Raw genomic sequence first — 17765 nt, 5'->3', positions numbered from 1 at the left:
CGTATGTCAAAGTTCTGAGATACTCTGTATATGTATTCCTCTAATGCTCACTGTACATTACAACATATTTATTGCCTTGCAAACAAAGCTAAATTAATGCTATAGAAATGAAATACGCTGAATGTTATAAATAATATTACATGAGCGTTTTCTATAATTTGCCGGTTAATTATAATTTTCCACTTATCAATATAATTTTTTCATATATTGTACTACGTTATTATATCCTAGCCATGTATTCAACACTCTCTTTATTAAATCACCAGCATCTATATAACTATGTTATATTTGATTAATGTTTTGTGGCATATACTGTTGTAATATTACGCACAAAACCCGTATAGCGTGTCATTTCTTTTCTTCAAACATTTATATATACTGATATTATATATTACTGTGGAAACGTGTCTTCTAATACTATTTATGTTGCGTTTGTTCCGCGACAAATCTAACTGCTCTCATGGACAGATGTTTGACACGTGACGAGCAATGGTCATAAGATGTATATAAACAAAAGCCTGGCCATAACCGATGCCTTATGTCTTTTGTCCACCGTCGTTCCAGTTTTAATTTAAATTACAAGTATACTGATGAAACACAGTAAATATAATTTTTCGATAATAGTACATTTCGATTCTTTGTCTACACCTACAGTGGCGCGCAAAAGTTTTCGAGCCATACAATTATTATTATATATTCATTTCATAATGATCATTAAAAACTTTAAACATATTAAACATATTAAACATATTAAACAACTTAAAAACTTTACACATATATATAAACAAAATGTATTTCTTTATCCTACAATTATATGAACTTTACAAACTCTTAATAATTACAGATACTTTATTTTTAGACAATGTCTTATTACAGACAGTGCAAAAGTATTGCGCCAAAAAGCTTTCTTATGCATAAGGAAAATATATTATTGAAAAATGATAACAGAAAATGTTGTCATCGTTTATTTAAACTTAATACTTTCTTGCCATGCCTTTAGAAGCGATCACTGCAGCACAACGGCGAGGCATTGATGCTATTAAATTAGAAATTGCGATCTTGAGGTAAATTTTGCCATTGAGTTTGCAAATCTTGCCACATTTCAGCTGTATTGGAGTGTACCTTATTTCCTGTACGTAGTTTGAGTTATTGCCACAAATGCTCAATAGGATTCAAGTCCGGTGATTGCGAGGGCCAGTCAAGGACCCGCATTTTTTTCATGATAAAAAATTCTTTTATTAGTTTTGATGAATGTTTGGGATCGTTATCTTGTTGAAAAATCCAATCACGTGGCATGTTTCGAGTTGCATATGGCAGCATATGCTGCGTCAATATATGATATCAACTAATGGACCAATTCTCTCCATTATAAGAAAATGATCCCCAAACCATCACGTTACCTCCACCATGTTTTACGGTTTTCGGAATTTGATATCTTGAGTTATATCTTGTGCCTGTTGAATATCGTATATATTTTCTACCGTCACTTCCGAATAACTGAAACTCTGACTCGTCAGAGAAAAGTACCTTTCGCCAATCAACTTCAGTCCAATGTTCAAATTTCCTTGCAAAATCTAACCGATCTTTCTTATTTTTTGCATTAATTAATGGTTCTTTTACACCAACGCGTCCTAAAAGTCCTACTTCCTTCCTTTAGACGTCAAGATATTGTACTTCGACTTACATCAGCAAGATTTTCTTCTCGTAGTTCTCGAGAAATATCCTGAGTAGCTTTCCTAACATCTGCTATCGACTTTCTTTTAATCATTTTATCGACGCGCTTTGTAGTTTTGCGAAGTCTACCATTTCGTGATTTATCAGCTAAAGAGTTCGTCAACTTATATTTAGCAATAATCCTATTTACCATACTTTTATCAATTAATAAGCAATAAGCAATTTCGCGAGAAACCTTTCCTTGCTGAGAAAGATTAATCACGGCTTCGCGTAACTGAAGGCTTGTATGTTTCGGCATTGCGGTAGACAATAAACTGAACCTTAGTTAAAGCAAATATTTACGAAGAAGTTTCATAAGAAACGTAAACAAACCGGGCTCATAAAGTCACAATAAGAATACGGCTCAATACTTTTGAACACATTTAAATATTATATGACTAAATAAATAGAAACTATGTACTTTCAAAATTTTGTAACTGTACTATCATTTGTAAGAATGTTATGTCAATTATTTTATATAATTAATTTTTAGAGCAAATCAATATATTGTCATGTATCTTAAAAAGACACTATGGCTCGAAATTTTTGCGCGACACTGTACATTATTTCCGTGTAATAATACTGCATTAATCAAAGCAGTATAATTTACTGAGAGAAATATCATACAACGTAACAACAGTCGATATATGACGAATATTGATGCGACATGATCATTTTTCTCGCCCCAATACCGATAGTAGATTCATGAAGCCTCATTATGATAGCCAGTAATCCAATGCACATAAGTCGGACATTTGACTCCGAAAAATCATAATAATGTTGTAGAGGAGACTTAACAATGATGATGGACATGTTATGAAATGTTTCAGAGCGTTGTATGGAAAGGATTCAAGGATTTTGAATATTTATACAAATTTTATTTAATACGCCGGTTTCTCATAAACACGCAAAGAATTAATGAATATAACAAAAATATATTAAAATATAGATTTATTGAAATCTCAGTCCAAAAAACGATAGGAAAATCCGCAGCAATATGAATATCTTTAGAAACACGATACAAAAAATACCGCAGATATCCTAGATAAAAATTATAGTACATGAACTTTGTCACTATCTAATACTAATAACCTAACGAGCCAGCAATAATATCAAATCATTGTTTTAATTTTCCATTTAATAATATGAATGTATAATAATATAGTGTTATATATATTATTCAATAGTAATAAAATATAAATATAAAATATACGTTGCAATAACAATTACATTATTGAATGAACAGATGAATATTAATGTAATGTGCCTGTTACTTGATGTTACATGATTCCTTGAGGTTACATGTAATATAAGTATACATATAATCATTACATATATTCATAACGGGAGAATGCTATTGCACAGATTTGATGAAAGCAAATGTATGTTCACATTTTAGTAATCAATCATAAAAATTAAATGTATTTTCTTTTTGCTTTTTAAACAGAATTAATTTTTCGAGAGAATGTACATAATTATATACGGTTAAAGATGGAATGTAGCTAAGAATAAATATAAACGTAACACATAAATATCAACATATCGATATTATAATATGTATATTATAATATGTATATTAATATATTCCAGTCAAAGGACAAACTATTGTAGTAAAATAATATCAATGTCACAATGCCTTGCTAAACGATAATTATAATTTATAACATATTAGACTTAAATTGCTTTCAGAGTATTACTATTAAGTATTATTATTAAGTGGAATATCGAATATTAATTACATTATTAAGTAAAATATTATGACATTGATAAAATTGTCACTGTCATAATTCGTGTTTACTGGAACATGTAAATATTCACGTGTGTCAACGTTTTAGATTATTTTTAAAATATTACAAATACAATATGACATTTTTTCATCTTATTAAACACAAATAAAATTTCAACATGATGCTCAGCTCAACATACAAGTAAAACACATATGTATAACGTACGTCATATAGTCATCCTTCAACTTATCTCTATATACTTCTCTATATATTTATTCTTATTATTTTACATAGAAAACTGGGTGTGAGCATGTGCGTGCGTGCATACATCTACGCGCGCGTGCACGCACTCGATGCACACACACACACACACATACATGTAAGAGTATATAGAAAATGTAGGATTATTACGAACAGACATTCAAGGACAAAATCACAATTTAAAAATTGCTGAATACATATTTTTATAAAGAAATCTGTTTTGAAATATTCACCAACCATGAACATTATGGATCTGTACGTGTTTGTGTTTAAGTATGTGTGTGTTGAAGCGCGTATTTGTTGTGTGTGCGTATGTAAACTTAAATACAAACTGTTTCGTCGCGTACATATTATATCTTCTCTAATCCTGATTAGTAACCTGAATGTTCTTGATTTTTCTAGAAATTTTGCAACAATATATGTATGATATCGATTCGTTCTATTCGATTGGAGATGCATCGGGATGTTCGTCCCTCCTGTGAGTGTCTAAAGCCTGTCGCTCCATAAACGCCGCGCTGCAAATGTTGCAGGCATAGGGTCTTTGACGCGAATGAGTTAACCTGTGCCGTTGCAATTGTGTTCCCCTATGAAACTTCTTACCGCAGGTAGAACAAGCAAATGTCTTCTCACCATGTCTCTTTAAATGTGCAGATAATTCGTGATTGGATATCTTCTTCCCACAGATTTGACAGGCTACCTTTCTTTTTAAGTGTATGTACTTGTGTGCACGGTGCTCTGACAAACTAGAACTTACATGACCACATTTTTTGCACGTGTACGGCTTATTCGAGTGATTCTCCCTTTTGTGTCTCGTCATATCCCTCTCGAGTTTGAATTTCTTGCCGCAGCCTTCCTCATCACACATATATTTGTGCTAATGCGTATGCTTTCGTATTGTGTGTTCGTCCAATGATTTTTTAGTTTTACATGTGAAACCGCATGTTTCGCAGCAGAGCATATCTTGTCCATGATCGGCACTGAGATGATGTTTCAACTCTTCTGTCTTATTAAAACCTTTTTTGCAGATATTGCATGAGTAAGGCGCTCTTACGTTCTTTTTGCTGATCTTTTTGGAATGTTTGCCGCTCTTGGGAGTGTCACTCTTCCAGGACGGTCCCGGTTGCGGACTACCGCTTTCCTTCTTCTCCTCCTGGTTCTTATGAGCATCTCGTATATGTTTATCCCGATCTCGCACCGCTCTGAATTTTTTATCACAGCCGGTCTCAGTACACGCATAGATATCGTCCATGTGGTTCCGTCCTATGTGATCCTTCAAATTACTTTTTTGGCTGAATAATTTCTGGCAAAAATCGCACTCAAAAATGAGTTGCCCGTGTATATCCCTGAAGTGACGTCTCGACTCTTGCATCGAAGGAAAGCTTATGTCGCAGGTGTCACATCGGTAAGACATCGAGCTGTCACTTACCTGCTGGTCGCTTTCCTCTCTACAATGAATATTTCCTATGTGATTGTCCAGATATTTCTGAGTTTTGAACTTTCTATTACAGGCAGGATGCGGGCACGGATATGCATAATTATCCGTGTGCTTCTGTTCCTCGTGCCTTTTCAAGTCATGCTTGTCGTTAGATGTGAAGTCGCAATATTTGCACTTGTATAAGCCACGTTTGTGAGTCTGCTTTAAGTGCTGTTTCAACTCTTTAATCACAGGGAAGCTTTTCTTGCAAATTTCACATATGTGAGTCATTATCTTGCCCTTTTCAATGTGAAATTTCGAGTTAAAATTTCAACTGCCTAGGCTCAATAATCTGTTTGCGTAACCTCGTTGTCCGACGTTTACCGATATCTTGTAAAGAGACAAATTTCGATATGCACTCTCTATATTGCGCAAGTTATTGTTTAAAATTATTGGTATTTATGCTGTTCACAATATCCAAAAGCGAAATATCATACAAACAGGAAGGTCGCGTCAGGTACATTCGGCTGTGCGAAACAGTTTGAACACTTTCCAATGAGAGAAACGCGTGAAGTAACCGTTGCGAGCCACTAATCATAGATTTACAAACGGTGATCAATTATGATAGGAATCAACCTCTTACGCAATTATTGACTGAGCACTCTCTGAACGGAGAACCATCGGAGAATAATCTTCGAAGCGATCTGTTTACATTGCTCGGATAGGCGGAATATTCAAAATGATTGTAGTTCTTTCATAGATTATTATCTTGCATATAGTTTTATATATATATAATATAAATATATATATTTTTATATTTTTATATATTGTTACATTTTATATATTGTTATTGTTACATATTATTTTCCTTTTATATATTTTTGTTGTGTTACATATATTGTTCTTAGCAGATATAAAGGTATAAAAATATTATGGCATTCTTGATAGAATCGCATTTGTAATTTAGTCACTACTGTCAACATACGCGATATTTGCAAGGAAAGTAGCAGTTATTGCTGTAAAAAATAATAATCATTAATTAAAAATTATACTACCATCTTAATACAAGAATTTAGAAAATTTCTACAAGTTTTGTCATACCGACGCCACGATATTCATGCGATAATTCATAATATTTTACGTATAAGAAACAAATGTTGTTTAAAGCATAAAACGACCTAAATATTATTGTATAATCTGCTGCATATGATAAATATAAAACTAAACACGTACTGCATTTGTAATTCGACATATTATATTTAAATTATACTGCTGATATATTGCTATAAGCAATAAAAACAAAGGAATATAACAGTTTCAAAACATAGTTATCTTATAAAATATATCTTATGTTATAAGAATAAACTAAGAAACCTCAAAATTAAAATTTATAACAGTTTTACTACTGTAATAAAAATTAAGGTGAATTTTTCATTTAATCTTTGCGGGTGCTTTAAAATCATGAAATTATTTTTTGTGAGTTGGTAACACTATCTTTGACATCTATGTAGAGTTTCATGTCAATATATTCTATTGCTACAGAGCTATACGTGTTTTTGTAAACATACAAAAGTGAGTTTTTCGATTTTTACTATGTCTGATTTTGTTGAGCAAAGAATTTGCATTAAATTTTGTTTGCGGAATGAATATTTTGCCGCTTACGAATAATTTGCCGCAAATGTTGAGGATGTTGCAGAAGGCCTTTGGTGATAAAGCTATGTCGCAAAAAAATCTTTACAAGTGGTACAAAGACTTGAAAGAAGGCCGAGAATGAGTTCAAGACGAACAGCGCCCCGGACGACCATCAACATCTACCGATGAAAGCCACGTCAAGGAAATCAAAGATTTGCTGTTCGAAAATCGTCGATTGACAATTAGGAACCTTGCTGATGCTACGGGCATTTCATTTGGATCAACCCAAACCATTTTAAAACATGTTTTGTGCCTCAAACGCGTCAAATCTCGATTGGTTCCAGAAACACTCAACTTTCAACGCCAAAAATTCGACCCATATCGTTCCACAACCACCGTATTCACCTGATTTAGCACTGTGCGACTACTAGCTATTCCACAAACTCAAAAGACCGCTCCGGGGATACCGTTTCGACTCGATTGAGGAGATAAAAGCCGAATCGAAAAAAGTATTGAAGGCCATCCCGGAAAAGGAATTCTCTGACTGTTTCGAGGATTAGAAAAAACGTTGGCATAAGTGCATTGTGTCGGACGGGGAGTACTTTGAATGCGATGAAATTGATTTGGAAGAATAAATAAAGATTTTTGATTTTATAAACAAATTAACCTTTATTTTTGATCACAGTAGTATTACGTGTTAGTGCATACGTGCATGTGTGTTATTTCTTTTATGTATCATTTGTATTCCATGCTTCCAGGAATCACATATCAAAATAGTTATATTTCTTTTGAATATTCTGCCTATCAAATCAGTTATCAGTTAAATAGCCCGTTACGAAGAATATTTTTCGAGCTCTATCCAGAGAGTGCTCACTCAACAACTGAATAACAACTTGATTCCTATCATTTTCTAATTTATCTCTATCCCTATCTAGTAATTTTGCAAAATTTTTAAATTTTGCAAGAAGTAACGTAAGGAACATCGAATATGAAATCTACCCATTCATAATAATATTACACTTCCATGACCCAATTTTCGGAAAGCATAATGATATTGTGCAATGTGTGATAGATGCTGCGCTACAGGTGGATGTTGCGCTATATTTTTTCAGTTACATTATATAGTATTGCCTCTTATACTTTTTCACATTATTACATGAAAATGGACTAATCCTAATGACATAATATTTACATCAAGTTAACATGTGAACATAGATAAATGTAGATATCCAGGTTAGCCTACTTAATAACGGAATTGTACGAAATGTAAATTACAGATTTGACAAAAATCTAAAAATATTTAATCCGTTTATTCCCGTTTGCTCAGACGTTTGCTTGACAGCCTTGAAGTTATTCCATAATAAAACTGAGGTAATTAAACATAGAATGTCAAGTAGGATTCGAATCTAGCTGCTGTAGGGTGTGTAGTCTTTTCTTCTATTTCACTTGTTATTTTTATATTACCTTAAATTTAATATGTAACTATCAAAATGTAATGTGTCAAAAAAGGGTATAGAAGATATACTTTTAATTTAAAATATATTTATTACATATGCAGGGTGTTTGAAAGCTTATCATACAGATGAATGTTGAAGATATATTGGGTGTAGCCGAGAAGAAAAGTCATATACCATAATATCAAATTATCAATAGTTATCAAGTTATTATTAATTAAAACATGTGAGCCAACGAGCTTGTAGAGAACGGAGGGCGGCCGCAGTAAGCACGTAGACATGTGGTGCAGGCGGAGTCAGCGAAGGACTGATAGGCCAGCGCGCGCAGTCAGCTATAAGGAAGAAATATGACATCGTGCCGTCCCGTCTTTTCAAAGGCGATAAGAAAGTGATGCACTATCATTTCCATATCACCTTGCGGTAGATACCCTGCTGCGTTTCTTTTATAGTAGTTTCCCTGGTATGCCTAATCCACTCTTACAATCTAATGTAAGAATTGTTCGAAGTGCCGTCCTCTCTCTCGTATGCAGAGTTCAGCCCTTTGTACAATATTGCGCGTCGCACCGTGTGCCATGTCCGCCGTAATAGTACCGAAGGCCGCAACAATAACTTCACATACCTCGTTTTCTGTACCATTACGCTGGTGCTCGATAAACTTTTTATATGACCCTACACAAAAAAGTCTAATATATTTAAATCTGATGAACGTGCCGGCCAGATGATTGGGCCACCACGACCCATCCACTTGTCTAGAATTTGTGCGTTTAATATCTCCTGTATTCTGCGACAAAAATGAGTCGGTGCTCCGTCGTATTATTAAATGAGCTACGCTCGTACGTTTATGGCTCATTTGCGAGAAGCCCTGGCAACACGTTCTCTAATAACTGTCTATAAATCCTGCCAGTTAAACGTTGCGGGAGGAAATGTGGACCGATCTGGAAATAACGAACGAAAAAACGTTTCACTTAAACACTAAGAAAAATTATTTACTTTCTACTTACCACTTGATTCCCGATTATTCCCGTCCATACGTTGATGGACCAACGGTACTGAAATCCGCCTTCACGGACGATGTACGGAATTTCGCCGGACCAATATCAATTATTACGAGAATTAAATATGCCGTTTTGTATGAACATAGCTTCGTCGGTTCACAGAATATTGTCAAGAAAAAAGTTATTCCGCCGATATTTCGCGAGAAACACTGAGTATGTTTTTCAATGATTATTATACTCTCAAATCACCGCGAATAAAAAAAGTTAATGACAATACCTTCGCAAAAGTCGCAAATATCCGATGTTCCAGATCCCGCAGTATCAGCTGTTGCACCCGCTGGTAATGATACGGATACAACTGATGTACACGTAAAGTGCGATGCACGTTTGATACGATAAATTGCGTTCCCGCGCCGCACGATGCACGCTTTTCCCGAGATTCTCGTAGAAAGAGTAGAGAATTCTTTCCTCGTCTTGAAGACGACGACGCACTGGCGTATCTGGCGGATTATGCATTTGACATCCCGTTTCACGCAATCTTTGCATAACACGGAGAATTGTCTGATGTGTTGGATAATGTGCACGCCTAGGAAATTGCTCCGCGTATACCCAAGCCGCGATGCGCTCATTTCGACCCGCTAGCCCGTAGGCTACTATCATCTCCGTGTATTCTTGTGAAGTATATCGCATTGTCGGTTTATCACTATGCGAGATAGATACGTGACTGCAGAAAAAGACCTGGTGTTCACGAATCACGGCAGAAACAATTGACATTTGAAATATCGAAAGTCAATTGTTTGTGCCGTCTTTTTCGAAATATGTTTGTTGCGCCTCAAGTATACACTCCAACTGATGAATCACAGTAAATATAATTTTTGGATAATAAGTACACTTCGATTCTTTGTCTACACCTACAGCGTGCAAAAGTTTTGAACCGTACAACTACTAGGTGCGCAACTAAGTTTCCGGGTTTTCTTAATAAATGAAAAATGGAAAATTTCAAGAGAAATACAAAAAATGGTTTATTCAAAGTATCGTCCCTCGCTAGCTACACATTTTTGCCATCTCTCTGGCAATACATGAATATCGCGACGATCAAGCGACGCGTCTTTAGACCGAAACCATTCGTCCAATCGATTTTGTACTTTTTCGAAATTGGCCAAATGTTGCCCAGCCAAGCTATGCGCCATCGACCGGAAGAAGTGATAATCGGAAGGGGCCAGGTCTGGCGAATACAGCGGGTGCGGTAGCAGATCCCATTTCTGCGTTTTGATAGTGTGCTGGACGAGGGAAGTACGATAGCACAGAGCGTTGTGCTGCAATATCACTCGTTTGTGCCTTTCTCGTGTCCCATTCTGGCCGTTTTTCGAGCAATGCATGGTTCAAATTGATCAGTTGTTGTCGGTAGCGATGCCCATTGACAGTTTCGCCCGGCTTCTTTTCAGCAGCTCATAGTACACGATTCCTTTCTGGTCCCACCAAACGCAGAGCATTGTCTTCATTCCGATTTGGTCGTGCCGTCGATGTTGATGCTTCTCCAGGTGAAAGCCACGATGTTTTGCTTTTGGGATTCTCGAAATATATCCTCTTCTCATCGCCAGTAACAATTCGATGCAAGAAACTCTGTTTCATGCCGCAGAAGCAAAATTTCGGAAGTGGCTCTTTGATTTTTCATCTGTCTCTCAGTCAACTTATGCGGCACCCATTTTCCTTCCTTTTGAATTTTTCCCATGGCATGTAAACGTTTGGAAATACCTTGGCGAGTCATGTTTAATGCCTCCGCAAGTTGATCTTGTGTTTACGTATCATCTTCATCCAATAACGCTGGTTATTGTTAAATCGATGTCCTCAATTGTTTTTGGTCTTCCGGAGAGCTCTTTGTCCTCAGTGTCAAAATCACCATTTCTGAAGCGTTTAAACCAATCTTCACAGGTAGTTTTCGATGGTACATGCTCGCCGTAGGCCTCCTCAAGCAAACGACGTGCTTCAGCTGCACTTTTTTTCAAGTTAAAGGAGAAAAGCAAAGCTTCCCGCAAAAGCTGTTTATTTGGCACAAAACTCAACATCTTCCTTGTTAGAAAAAATATTTTTGCGTTGCGATATGTGTTGGTATTACGATTGGTTATTGTTGACAGATGTCCAAGCTATGAAAAAAACACAACTTCAGACATGTATGTCCACTACATGTGTCATTAGCGCCATCCATACGTGAAACCCGGAAACTTAGTTGCGCACCTAGTATTATTATATATTCATTTCATAATGAGCACTAAAAACTTTACACATATATATAAACAAAATGTATTTATTTATCCTACGATTATATAAATTTTACAAACTCTTAATAATTATAAATACTTTATTTTTATACGACGTCTTATTACAAACGGTGCAAAAGTATTGCGCCAAAAAGTTTTCTTATGCATAAGGAAAATATATCATTGAAAAATAATAACAGAAAGTGTTATCAACGTTTATTATACTTAATACTTTGTCGCTATGCCTTTAAAAGCAATCACAGCAGCACAACGGCGAGGTATTGATGCTATTAAATTAGAAATATGATCTTGAGGAAAATTTTGCCATTGAGTTTGCAAATCTTGCCACAATTCAGCTGTATTGGAGTGTATCTTATTTCCTGTATGTAGTTTGAATTCTTGCCACAAATGCTCAATAGGATTCAAGTCCGGTGATTGCGAGGGCCAGTCAAGAACCCGCATTTTTTTCATGATGAAAAATTCTTTTATTAGTTTTGATGAATGTTTGAAATCGTTATCTTGTTGGAAAATCCAATCACGTGGCATGTTTCGAGTTGCATATGGCAGCATATGCTGTGTCAATATATGATCTCAACCAATGGACCAACTCCATTATAAGAAAATGATCCCCAAACCATCACGTTACCTCCACCATGTTTTACGGTAGGAATTTGATATCTTGGGTTATATGTTGTGCCTGTTGAATATCGTATATATTTTCTACCGTCACTTCCGAATAACTGAAACTCTGACTTGTCAGAGAAAAGTACCTTTCGCCAATCAACTTCAGTCCAATGTTCAAATTTCCTTGCAAAATCTAACCGATCTTTCTTATTTTTTGCATTAATTAATGGTTCTTTTACACCAACGCGTCCTAAAAGTCCTACTTCCTTCCTTTAGACGTCAAGATATTGTACTTCGACTTACATCAGCAAGATTTTCTTCTCGTAGTTCTCGAGAAATATCCTGAGTAGCTTTCCTAACATCTGCTATCGACTTTCTTTTAATCATTTTATCGACGCGCTTTGTAGTTTTGCGAAGTCTACCATTTCGTGATTTATCAGCTAAAGAGTTCGTCAACTTATATTTAGCAATAATCCTATTTACCATACTTTTATCAATTAATAAGCAATAAGCAATTTCGCGAGAAACCTTTCCTTGCTGAGAAAGATTAATCACGGCTTCGCGTAACTGAAGGCTTGTATGTTTCGGCATTGCGGTAGACAATAAACTGAACCTTAGTTAAAGCAAATATTTACGAAGAAGTTTCATAAGAAACGTAAACAAACCGGGCTCATAAAGTCACAATAAGAATACGGCTCAATACTTTTGAACACATTTAAATATTATATGACTAAATAAATAGAAACTATGTACTTTCAAAATTTTGTAACTGTACTATCATTTGTAAGAATGTTATGTCAATTATTTTATATAATTAATTTTTAGAGCAAATCAATATATTGTCATGTATCTTAAAAAGACACTATGGCTCGAAATTTTTGCGCGACACTGTACATTATTTCTGTGTAATAATACTGCATTAATCAAAGCAGTATAATTTACTGAGAGAAATGTCATACAACGTAACAACAGTCGATATATGACGAATATTGATGCGACATGATCATTTTTCTCGCCCCAATACCGATAGTCGATTGGTGAAGCCTCATTATGATAGCCAGTAATCCAATGCACATAAGTCGGACATTTGACTCCGAAAAATCATAATAATGTTGTAGAGGAGACTTAACAATGATGATGGACATGTTATGAAATATTTCAGAGCGTTGAATGGAAAGGATTCAAGGATTTTGAATATTTATACAAATTTTATTTAATACGCCGGTTTTCTCATAAACACGCAAAGAATTAATGAATATAACAAAAATATATTAAAATATAGATTTATTGAAATCTCAGTCCAAAAACGATAGGAAAATCCGCAGCAAGATGAATATCTTTAGAAACACGATGCAAAAAATACCGCAGATATGCTAGATAAAAATTATAGTTTATGAACTTTGTCACTACCTAATACTAATAACCTAACGAGTCAGCAATAATATCAAATCATTGTTTTAATTTTCCATTTAATAATATGAATGTATAATAATATAGTGTTATATATATTATTCAATAGTAATAAAATATAAATATAAAATATACGTTGCAATAACAATTACATTATTGAATGAACAGATGAATATTAATGTAATGTGCCCGTTATTTGATTTTACATGGTTACTTGAGGTTACATGTAATATAAGTATACATATAATCATTACATATATTCATAACGGGAGAATGCTATTGCACAGATTTGATGAAAGCAAATGTATGTTCACATTTTAGTAATCAATCATAAAAATTAAATGTATTTTCTTTTTGCTTTTTAAACAGAATTAATTTTTCGAGAGAATGTACATAATTATATACGGTTAAAGATGGAATGTAGCTAAGAATAAATATAAACGTAACACATAAATATCAACATATCGATATTATAATATGTATATTATAATATGTATATTAATATATTCCAGTCAAAGGACAAACTATTGTAGTAAAATAATATCAATGTCACAATGCCTTGCTAAACGATAACTATAATTTATAACATATTACACTGAAATTTCTTCCAGAGTATTACTATTAAGTATTATTATTAAGTGGAATATCGAATATTAATTACATTATTAAGTGAAATATTATGACATTGATAAAATTGTCACTGTCATAATTCGTGTTTACTGGAACATGTAAATATTCACGTGTGTCAACGTTTTAGATTATTTTTAAAATATTACAAATACAATATGACATTTTTTCATCTTATTAAACACAAATAAAATTTCAACATGATGCTCAGCTCAACATACAAGTAAAACACATATGTATAACGTACGTCATATAGTCATCCTTCAACTCATCTCTATATACTTCTCTATATATTTATTCTTATTATTTTACACAGAAAACTGGGTGTGAGCATGTGCGTGCGTGCATACATCTACGCGCGCGTGCACGCACTCGTATGCACACACACACACACATACATGTAAGAGTATATAGAAAATGTAGGATTATTACGAACAGACATTCAAGGACAAAATCACAATTTAAAAATTGCTGAATATATATTTTTATAATGAAATCTGTTTTGAAATATTCACCAACCGTGAACATTATGTATCTGTACGTGTGTGTGTTTAAGTATGTGTGTGTTGAAGCGCGTATTTGTTGTGTGTGCGTATGTAAACTTAAATACAAACTGTTTCGTCGCGTACATATTATATCTTCTTTAATCCTGATTGGCAACCTGAATGTTCTTGATTTTTCTAGAAATTTTGCAACAATATATGTATGATATCGATTCGTTCTATTCGATTGGAGATGCATCGGGATGTTCGTCCCTCCTGTGATTGTCTAAAGCCTGTCGCTCCATAAACGCCGCGCTGCAAATGTTGCAGGCATAGGGTCTTTGATGCGAATGAGTTAACATGTGCCCTTGCAATTGTGTTCTCCTATGAAACTTCTTACCGCAGGTAGAACAAGCAAATGTCTTCTCACCATGTGTCTTTAAATGTACAGATAAGTTGTTATTGAATATCTTCTTCCCACAGATTTGACAGGCTACCTTTCTTTTTAAGTGCGTGAATTGTGTGCACGGTACTCTGACAAACTAGAACTTACATGACCACATTTTTGCACGTGTACGGCTTATTCGAGTGATTCTGCCTTTTGTGTTTCGTCAAATCCGACTTCAATTTGAATTTCTTGCCGCAGCCTTCCTCATCACACATATATTTGTGCTCATGCGTATGCTTCCGTATTGTGTGTTCGTTCAATGAGTTTTGGTCTTTACATGTGAAACCGCATGTTTCGCAGCAGAGCATATCTTGTCCATGATCGGCACTGAGATGATGTTTCAACTCTTCTTTCTTATTAAAACCTTTTTTGCAGATATTGCATGAGTAAGGCGCTCTTACGTTCTTTTTGCTGCTCTTTTTGGAATGTTTGCCGCTCATGGGAGTGTCACTCTTCCAGGACGGTCCCGGTTGCGGACTACCGCTTTCCTTCTTCTCCTCCTGGTTCTTATGATGAACATCTCGTATATGTTTATCCCGATCTCGCAGCGCTCTGAATTTCTTATCACAGCCGGTCTCAGTACACGCATAGATATCGTCCATGTGTATTCGTCCAATGTGATCTTTCAAATTACATTTTCTGGCGAATATTTCCTTGCAATAATAGCATTCAAACATGATTTGCTTGTGTATATCACTGAAGTGATGTTTCGACTCTTGCATCGAAGGGAAGCTTATGTCGCAGGTGTCACATCGGTAAGACTTCGAGCTGTGCTTACCTCTCTACAATGAATATTTATTATGTGATTGTCCAGATATTCCTGAGTTTTGAACTTTCTATTACAGCCCGGGCACGTGTATGCATAATTATCCGTATGCTTTCGTTCCACGTGCCTTTTCAAGTCATGCTTGTCGTTAGATGTGAAGTCGCAATATTCGCACTTGTATAAGCCACGTTTGTGAGTCTGCTTGTAGTGCTGTTTCAACTCTTTAATCAGAGGGAAGCTTTTCTTGCAAATTTCACATATGTGAGTCATAATCTTGCCCTTTTCAATGTGAAATTTCGAGTTAAAATTTCAACTGCCTAGGCTCAATAATCTGTTTGCGTAACCGCGTTGTCCGAATTTATTTTTCCCTGTCTCGACGTTTACCGATATCTTGTAAAAAGACAAATTTCGATATGCACTCTCTATATTGCGCAAGTTATTGTTTAAAATTATTGGTATTTATGCTGTTCACAATATCCAAAAGCGAAATATCATACAAACAGGAAGGTCGCGTCAGGTACATTCGGCTGTGCGAAACAGTTTGAACACTTTCCAATGAGAGAAACGCGTGAAGTAACCGTTGCGAGCCACTAATCATAGATTTACAAACGATGATCAATTATGATAGGAATCAACCTCTTACGCAATTATTGACTGAGCGCTCTCTGAACGGAGAACCATCGGAGAATAATCTTCGAAGCGGTCTGTTTACATTGCTCGGATAGGCGGAATATTCAAAATGATTGTAGTTCTTTCATAGATTATTATCTTGCATATAGTTTTATATATATATAATATAAATATACATATTTTTATATTTTTATATATTGTTACATTTTATGTATTGTTATTGTTACATATTATTGTCCTTTTATATATTTTTGTTGTGTTACATATATTGTTCTTAGCAGATATAAAGGTATAAAAATACTATGGCATTCTTGATTAATTCGCATTTGTAATTTAGTCACTACTGTCAACATACGCGATATTTGCAAGGAAAGTAGCAGTTATTGTTGTAAAAAATAATAATCATTAATTAAAAATTATATTACCTTCTTAATACAAGGATTTAGAAAATTTCTACAAGTTTTGTCATACCGACGCCACGATATTCATATGCGATAATTCATAATATTTTACGTACAAGAAACAAATGTTGTTTAAAGCATAAAAGACCTAAATATTATTGTATAATCTGCTGCATATGATAAATATAAAACTAAACACGTACTGCAATTGTAATTAAAAATTATATACCTTCTTAATACAAGAATTTAGAAAATTTGTACAAGTTTTGTCATACCGACGACACGGTATTCATATGCGATAATTCATTATATTTTACGTACAAGAAACAAATGTTGGTTAAAGGATGAGTCGACCTAAATATTATTGTATAATCTGTTGTATGTGATAAATATAAAACAAAACTCGTACGCATTTGTAATTCAACATATTATATTTAAATTATACTGCTGATATATTGCTATAAGCAATAAGAACAAAGGAATATAACAGCTTCAAAACACATTTATCTTATAAAATATATCTTATGTTATAAGAATAAACAAAGAAACTTCAAAATTAAAATTTATAACAGTTATATTACTGTAATCAAAAATTAAGGTGAATTTTTCATTTAAACTTCGCGGGTACTTTAAAATCATGAAATTATTTTTTGTGGTTTGGTAGCACTATCTTTGACATCTATGCAGAGTTTCATGTCAATATATTCAATTGCTACAGAGCTATACGTGTTTTTGTAAACATACAAAAGTGAGTTTTTCGATTTTTACTATGTCTGATTTTGTTGAGCAAAAAATTTGCATTAAATTTTGTTTGCGGAATGAATATTTTGCCGCTTACGAATAATTTGCCGGAAACGTTGAGGATGTTGCAGAAGGCCTTTGGTGATAAGGCTATGTCGCAAAAAAATCTTTACAAGTGGTAC

General features: G+C 34.3%; 2 protein-coding genes across 2 annotated transcripts; both read right to left on the bottom strand.

Moving 5' to 3' along the window:
- Positions 1-4140: 4140 nt before the first annotated feature.
- Positions 4141-5406, bottom strand: LOC112589969 (zinc finger protein 569-like). Its single transcript, XM_025305193.1, has 3 exons — positions 5128-5406; positions 4629-5001; positions 4141-4550 (listed from the first exon to the last, which is right to left on the bottom strand). Exons 1-3 carry the CDS (start codon positions 5404-5406, stop codon positions 4141-4143), a joined length of 1062 nt encoding a protein of 353 aa, XP_025160978.1.
- Positions 5407-14836: 9430 nt separating this feature from the next.
- LOC112589968 (zinc finger protein 431-like) lies at positions 14837-16081 on the bottom strand. Its single transcript, XM_025305192.1, has 3 exons — positions 15935-16081; positions 15151-15827; positions 14837-15098 (listed from the first exon to the last, which is right to left on the bottom strand). The coding sequence occupies exons 1-3, from the start codon at positions 16079-16081 to the stop codon at positions 14837-14839; spliced, it is 1086 nt and encodes a 361-aa protein (XP_025160977.1).
- Between the last annotated feature and the right edge of the window lie 1684 nt (positions 16082-17765).

This window comes from Harpegnathos saltator, unplaced genomic scaffold (genome assembly GCF_003227715.2).
Source record: "Harpegnathos saltator strain DR-91 unplaced genomic scaffold, Hsal_v8.6 scaffold677, whole genome shotgun sequence".
NCBI classification, from domain to species: Eukaryota; Metazoa; Arthropoda; class Insecta; order Hymenoptera; family Formicidae; genus Harpegnathos; species Harpegnathos saltator.
The sequence above is the reverse complement of the archived record's forward strand: the minus strand, read 5'-3'. Positions and strand labels throughout refer to the sequence as shown.

Excerpts from the sequence above, each read along its gene's own strand:
- LOC112589969 (XM_025305193.1), bottom strand. The coding sequence starts at position 5,406 with ATGACTCACATATGTGAAATTTGCAAGAAAAGCTTCCCTGTGATTAAA. Across the intron at positions 5,002-5,127 it reads GAGAGGAAAGCGACCAGCAG|AAATTATTCAGCCAAAAAAG; the intron begins GTAAGTGACAGC and ends GATTTTTGCCAG. Across the intron at positions 4,551-4,628 it reads CGAAACATGCGGTTTCACAT|GCTGCGGCAAGAAATTCAAA; the intron begins GTAAAACTAAAA and ends GTGATGAGGAAG.
- LOC112589968 (XM_025305192.1), bottom strand. The coding sequence starts at position 16,081 with ATGACTCACATATGTGAAATTTGCAAGAAAAGCTTCCCTCTGATTAAA. Across the intron at positions 15,828-15,934 it reads AGCATGACTTGAAAAGGCAC|AGAGGTAAGCACAGCTCGAA; the intron begins GTGGAACGAAAG and ends TATTCATTGTAG. Across the intron at positions 15,099-15,150 it reads ACGTGCAAAAATGTGGTCAT|AAAGGTAGCCTGTCAAATCT; the intron begins GTAAGTTCTAGT and ends GCACTTAAAAAG.